The sequence below is a fragment of the Sprattus sprattus genome (assembly GCF_963457725.1).
Source record: "Sprattus sprattus genome assembly, chromosome: 1".
NCBI classification, from domain to species: Eukaryota; Metazoa; Chordata; class Actinopteri; order Clupeiformes; family Clupeidae; genus Sprattus; species Sprattus sprattus.
In genome coordinates, this window is record NC_137920.1 from 70574386 (window position 1) to 70582250 (window position 7865).

At 40.7% G+C, this 7865-nt stretch overlaps 1 protein-coding gene across 1 annotated transcript; it reads right to left on the bottom strand.

Moving 5' to 3' along the window:
* Positions 1-502: 502 nt before the first annotated feature.
* LOC308371484 (uncharacterized protein) lies at positions 503-1798 on the bottom strand (the record flags this gene model as incomplete). Its single annotated transcript, XM_080846396.1, has 1 exon — positions 503-1798. The coding sequence occupies one exon, from the start codon at positions 1796-1798 to the stop codon at positions 503-505; it is 1296 nt and encodes a 431-aa protein (XP_080702522.1).
* Positions 1799-7865: the final 6067 nt, after the last annotated feature.

Genomic DNA, 7865 nt, shown 5'->3' on the forward strand with positions numbered 1-7865 from the left:
GGAGGTGGTGGCCAACGGATAGAAAAAAAGGTCAGTAAATTGGGGATAGAAGAGGTGGGAAATAAAATGGAGGCCAAAAGAAGATACAGAGGTCAATCATATAACGTACGGGACTGGGGTAAGTCGGAGGGGGATAAACCTAGGGGTAAGTGTTAGGGTGGGGGTTAGGTTAGGGTTTGGATGGGGGGTTAGATTTAGGTTATGGGGCCTGGACTAGGATCCAAGATAAGTGCTTTAGTTGAGGTAAGTGCTTTTATAAAGTAAGTGCTCGGGAACAAATAAAAAAAAATTAGAAAAAGCCAAGCAAAACAAGGTGATAGGGTGACAAACAGAAGGTAAAGAATACAACAAAAAAAGTACTGAATAATGTGTTGGGCCTCCTCCATTAAATCACGCTTGCTACTGTTACAAAGGTTTTTTTTTTTTTTTTTTTTTCTTTTATTGGATATATTGGCCAACAGATTTACCAAACTGCTATGTCATCGTAGGAAGCATCAGTATTTTACAACACACCTGATTCTTTTAGTGCACGATCAATACTGGAAATCAAAAGCTCCTCAAATTCCCAGAGTTTCTTGTCGACAAACGGCTGGTCTTTGGAGAGTTGTCTTTGCAGTGGCACCCTGACATAGATGACGCGGCATACATCGAACGGGACGTTGAAAAAGAGTCCAAACTGCTTCAGCGTGGAGTGTACTGAAGTCTGCTGCGCGCTCCGGGGGCTGATGAGCAGCTTGGTGGGATTAAACACATCCTTCCTGTCCGGCTCTCGGTAGACATGCTCCAGGATGTTCACACCAGGCACAATTCGGCCACTGTCATCGAACTGTGTACCGGGGAAGATGTGGTTCTCGATACCGAAGACCCCTACGTTGGGATGCTGCTGCTGTAAAGTGCCCATTAACTTCTCCAGGTTGGCATGATTGTAAGGCATAATGATCTCATCAATGTCATTCAGCAGGAGGTACTTTGATTGGTACATGTTTCTGTATATGCATTCCTTCAGAGTGGTCAGCTGTCCATAATTATGCATGTCCCCATTGTTTAAGTCATACTTCCACCCAGTAGAGGGCGGTAGGAACTTGTCTATTGGCCAAGGCACAACCTCCAGCATGCCCTCTTTCCTGTAGTACTGGAGGATTTTCTCCACGTCCGTGCCACAGCTGGTGTTGTAGATGACAACTTTCTGAACCCCTATAAGCTTGTACACCTCCATGGTTTGTACAAATTGGAGGGCATTATTGTACTCCTGAAAAAGGTTAGAGATGCATACAGTAAAGTTGTACTTAAACGATTCCTTGACCTCCCGGTTTTGGATTGGTAAAAATGTCAAATTGGCGTTTTGGTTAGCTGTTATGCTGACATGTGTGGCTTGCTGTAATGCTGGACTCATACACAACACATCTGAAGTCACAAAAGGAGAGCCAAAGCTTTCGTTGCGCACGTCAACTTTTGCCGGTGAAAATGCGCACTGATTCAGATTCAGAGCCCCATCAGCCTTAGCATCAGCCTTAGCGTTAGCGTTAGCACATAGGACACAGTAGAGCGGCTGGCGCTCCTGCTTGCAGATGACGCTGATCACCCTGATGGCCCCGCCCAGTCTGTGGTCCTTAAAGGCAGACACCATGAGGTGCCTGGAGCCTGGGATGGGGGTGATGGTGTCTGTGGGCAGTTCAGGCTCAGCTGAAGGTCGTTTGCTGCTCATGAGGTTCACTAGGGTTATCACGTGCTCCCACCTCAGCATCAGGAAGATGGTCAAGGCTGCGATGCCAACCACCAGCGCCAGCTTCCTCTGCATAATGTTTGTTCAGTCCGCTGGGATACAGCACCTACAATCTGCACAGCCAAAGATGACATAGTGAGACACAAAATTACTCAAGAACACTTTGATGTATACACACACAGACAGAAACACACTTACATATTGGCAAATGATCACATTTACAGACACGCTCACAAGCAGTGTTGGGGAGTAACAAGTTACATGTAATTGCGTTACGTAATTTAATTACAAAATAAATGTAACACTAATACATTACAGTTACTGGAGAGAAATGTGTAATTCAATTACAGTTACTTACGACATTTTTCAAAATTACAATTTGAATTACATCTTAATACTGTCAGCAAAACCTTGCTCAAATGTATATTTAAAAAAAAAAAAAACTGTTTCGCATGTTTTTCTGGCTACTGTACAAACACCCCCGTTGTCATTTCCCTCCACAATAGTTTGATCCAGAACTTTCTGTGTCTCTATCACGTCTACAGCGCCATCACGTCTGCTAGTAGGCCTACATGCCTGTGCATGCAGCGATCTGAATTTCAGTTGCTAACAACCTACCAGAAATGTATCACAGAAATTGAAAAGTAATCAAAAAGTAATCAAAAAGTAATAAGTTACGTTACTCAGATAAAGTAATTCAAATAGTTACACTACTATTACATTTTTAACATGGTAACCTGTAACTGTAACGAATTACATTTCTAAAGTAACCTCCCCAACACTGCTCACAAGTTTTGTCTAATTGTAACAAGTCAATTTGCCTTACAAACACTAGAAATAGCACAGCTGGATGTGAAGTTACCCATTGAAATGACCTTTTGATGTCGAAATCTTTATTTTGAAAGGTCTTTTCAAAACAAGGAATGAATATAATCTTGAAGTACTGTCAGTGGTTCAAAACCAAGAGCAAAAAGTATTGGGCTCTGAGGATAGCCCTGGGCATGTGGGCAATGGAAGACAGCAAGTGCCATTTAAAATGTTTTGCTTGTGATGAAAAAGACATTATGCAAGATATTGTGATCAAAAACAGTGTCAAAGGCTGCACTGAGGTCCAATAACACTAGGACTGATGTTTAATCTGTACTGTCATTAAAGCCACAATTTTTTTTTGCTACTGCGCTCCCCCTAAAGTTGCAGAGTGTAGCTTACTTTAACACCACTGTCATGAATACCAATCGCGCTTCGAGATCCCCTAATTGACAGTGTACACGTGTATTTGTTGACAAGCTGAAGGACATGGAACCTAGCCTGGATACCAGCCCGAACCCCGCCCACAACATTTTTGGTCAGGGAGATTCGGTCTGGCTCTTAGGTAGTTGGGAGAGAGTATCATCGGCCGGATAAAGCCGAACCAATCAAATTGTCAGGGCGGGCTTTATACGATGATGGACAGATGACCAACCAACGCTTGAGTTGATTAGATAGATAGATTCAAATTCGTACCAAGATGGCGGCGTCTCTGGAGTTTAGTGGGACATATTTTATTTGATTTAAGCTATCTACACGACTTTTTTATGTCTACATTGACTCGGTTAGTTGCGTATGTGCAACACGAATGTTGCTGCATTTGTCGATTGAAAATGTGTTTTTACCGTCCTTCCTACGCGATCCGGTAAAAGTTTTAATGTATCAGATGGTCATACTATGTTGCTCTGATTGGTTGTAGGTATCCAATTGAGCAAAGAGGCATTTTTTCCCTGGTTCGTTGAAACACGCCCCATAATCACATCCCAATGGGTCAGTATCAGACTCATATTCTGACTAGAATTATGAGTATGACATCGTCAGGCTACCTGGAACCGGCAAAGACAAAGCCTGAAGTCAAGGAAGCGTGAAGACTGACAAGGTAGAGAAATATCACTAGATTTTACACAAATATGACTGCATAATTGTATTTATTGTGACGTTGGAGATGGACGCTAACATAACCGAAGAATAAAAAATAAAAAAATGTCGAATTTTAATTTCGCTTAAATATTGCTCACGTCTGTAAAAAAATGAATATGGTGGAAACGTTTTTTTTTTTCTAATGTTCTGAGATGCTGGATTTATTTATTTCCATGAGCTGTAAGCCGTAATCATCAATATTAAAACAAAGAAAAGCTCGAAACTAAGCTTAAAATGCCTGAAAGGCGTGCAGCACCATAGGAAACAATGGTTTTGCTACCTTCACGTTTTTAGAAACGCGTTTGGTGTGTTTCAGACCTATTTCGGCATACGGAGACGCATCACGTTTTCTTGAATGCCAAGCCTATTGAGTACACGCAACAGATGTTGCATGATTTTCATATGTCTTAAGTTCTTTATAAGTTGCCAGACAGAATTTCCAGAGCTTGCTGCAAAAGCAAAGAGGTGTCTTTTACCCTTTCCAACTATCTACCTGTGTTAGAGTGTTTTTTTCTACACTGGTTTACTTGAAGTATAAGTACAGGGCAAGGCTTGAATCAGAAAATTATATAAGACTGTCGCTGTCTACCATTTCGCCACAAATAGACAGGCTGTGTGGACTTAACCGTGCCCATATATCACACTAATACGTCTCTCCTCCCTCCACACACGCACGCACGGGAGCACATCAGTGGGCCACGGATTACTTTCTAGACAGAATGGTGGTCCCTGGGACAAAACCAGTTGAAAACCCTTGATTTAGCAGACGGTTTTATCCAAAGCGACATTCAAGGGAGATTTTAAGATTGGACTACCATTTACAATTGCATAGTAGGCCCCTTTTTCTTTATTTCTGAACATTTGAGCCAACGATTGACGAATCATTGCACTTTTATATTTTCTCTCATTCTGAACTGATGTTATTTGCAAAACCCTTTATATCTCTTGCACAAATGCTACCGTGCTTTCAAAACACTATTATGTCACCTCAAAAGGGTATTTCGTTTTCAAATGACAAACACAGACCATTATATGAGTAGACATTCTAAGCATCGATTGAACACTGATGTGCTCAATGGAAAACACTACTATGAAATAGGGAAACACTAGTATGAAGGCCTTATCAGCAGCATTATGCCTTTTCATCTCCTTTTGTACGCTTACTGTACGCTTTCTCCTGTTGTAAAATATTGTAACTGTATACAGCATAATGTTTTAACTTAAATATAAAACAACTCACAAATATACAGTAACAACTTTTTTCAAAAGTGCTGTAGCCTATACATCAGAGCAAACACAACCGAATGTATAGATGTTTGGTTGAACCCTCTGGCCAGCCTTGCCAGCCTCCTGCATGGTCAAACCCATGTTGACCACATGGTTGAACACATTGGCCTGAACCTCATCAGAGGTACAGTAATGGCTCTTCATCATTTTCCTCCTCCTCTTACTCTCACTCCTCTGCCTCTCTGATCACCTCTCGTCAATGTTGCCATAAATTGTTCTCTAAACAAGGAGCTAAAGTTCTGATTTCAAATTGCACAACAGCTTTGGAAATGGAGGGTTTGTCATTTGAATAGCAGTGTGTTATGTCTGGAAGCAAGGAGGTTTTGGCATTGATACAGTTTTTCACTGTTGCTAAAACCCGTTTTTCAAAACAGTAACGTCTTTCTCAAAACTGCACACAGAAAACTGAAAACCTCACACACAAAATGCTAAACCTGACACTCCCTTTGCAAGATGACTCTTTGCTATCAAATCTCTTAACTGTTCACAAAATGGAACTCGTGTTTTCATTTGGTACACACAGCCATATTTTCAAAACACACACACACATACATTCATTTAGTACACACAACTAAGCATTAGCTGCACACTACCAAGCATTTACAGCACACAGAAGTGCAAAATTGAAAACACAATCATCGACACACACCATATGAATGACAATGACTCATTGAGCCCTTTCTCCTTTTGTAAAATTTATCAGTGTAGGCCTACATTTTTCATAGTCAAACATAAAACAGCAATACCGTTGTTCTCACAAACCATATTTACAATTTTAGTTTCCTGTTCCACCCGATTGTATTGACATAAAATTGTATACAAAATGCTTATAGTTTTTCTCAATTGCTTACACACATTTTTTGAAAGCATGCCTCGTTCTCAAAACTCTAAACACAAATTTCAAAGCAACTAACTGAAAATGCAAAACCCTTTATATCTCCTGGAAAATGCTACTTTGCTTTCAAAAAATATTGAAAGTGTGTTTTCTTCCTCCACAGTGTGGTTCTCTTTCAGTCCTGCAAAATACAAATACTGTGAGCACACTACGTATATTATATTGATATGCAGTATTACAGTACACAAGGCAAACAGATTTCGTACTTGTTCTCCATCCTGAAGGTTCTAATGAAAAACCATGAAAACATGGTCTACCATAGCGGCCCAAATCTCATTAGAGATGACCATTCTCCTTCTTCTTTCTCCTGATCCTCCTCCTTCTTCACCTTGTCCTCATTCTGTTCCTCCTCCTTGTCCTCCTCTTCCTTCTCTCTGTCCTCCTACTCTTCAACCTCCTACTCCTCCTCCTTCTTGTCCTCCTCTTCTTCCTCCTCTCACTCTTACCCCTCTCCTTCTCTGGTTGTGGATCTTTTCAAAGTTTTCAATAGTTTATCCAACAAAACAGAGGCTCAAGACACTTTAATGGTGCAGTCCTCACTGCAAATTGGTCAAAAGACCTGAAAGTTTAGAGATTTGACTATTTGTGGTTTGCAGGTTGATGCTTTGAGATTTTACTTGAAAATTGTGTGCAACAACAGAACTTTGTGTACACTGTTTTGACAACAACGTGATGTGTAATTGACATCAGTGTGTTCACAAGGAAAATCGGACTCTAATGTAGATAAGGGAATCTTAAGTATTTCCCACTTGGGGCGAGCGATTGATACATGACGTGAAGGTTGTGCAGATTGTGCAGAATTTTTGCTTTATACTTTTTAACAATAGTGAAAAACTGTAAACTGTGCAACGTAGAGAGGATGGTGTTTAGTGTTTTGTAGAAAGCGTGGTTAACAATTGAAATCTGTGTCTAAAGCAGAGAATTGTGTGTTGTGTTTTGAAGAAAGTGCGGCTTACAATTGAAATCTGTGGCTAAAGCAGATAATTGTGCTTAAAGTTTAGCAGAATTGGTTTAGGGAGTTGGCACATGAGGTACAGGTTGTGGTCATTGTGCCATAAGCTCCAGTTTTTCAGTGTTAGCAGTGGAGAAAAACTGTAAGACATGGGATGGAAACGCACCTAACTCCCGGGCCACTTTTTTCCCCCAGTCCGCCCCTGCATTGTGACATCATAATATGGTCATCAAACTGGCTTGCACCTGTGCTTCTCTGACACCTGCGCAAATTCCAAGGCGACTCTTCTCTCTGTCCCTCTCAATTCAACTGTATAACTAGAAATATTAACCATTTTCTTTTCGAAGAGGCTACTCTTAAAATGCATTTCATTCGGCACATGTTCCTTTATTTCGGTCAAATTATTTGATAAACTGACCAATATTGACGCACCTTCAGAAATGAACTCAACCGACGGCGGACAACAGGTTGTGGTGATGTCAAACGCTTCTCATCTGGAAATAAAGATCCAGAGGCTCGCACCTGACTTTATGCTGAAGTTATGGTGAGTCACACAGACGCATAGGCAGGATGTGAAAAGGAGGGGATTATGTTATTGTAATCCAAAGTGCTCTACAATGGCCACAGGTTTGTCCAGTTAGTACAAAGACGTCAAGGTCCGGTGACAGAAATGTTTTTACTGGCACACCTAAAGCGCTCTTTGAGGGGAAGGTTGTTTTAATAGTTTCTAATGGCCACAGGTTTGTCCAGTTAGTACAAAGATGGCATATAATTAACATTGATGTATTTATTGACACACACAAAACTATTTTTTTGTCAGCCTTCTATGACTTTGCAGTCATCTATCCTCCCTCACACTCAATCTCTCTTATTGACTCAATTTTCTCTCCTTCTTTCAATATTTTCCCTTTTCACTCTCACTTTATCTCATTATCCATAGCCACTCCTGTTCACTCTTTCTTTTCTTCTTTCAAATACTCTGTCCATCAATTCATACTCTTTTTTAAAACTTTTTTGTCAGCCTTCTTAGACTTTACAGTCCTCTATCCTCCCTTCCATTT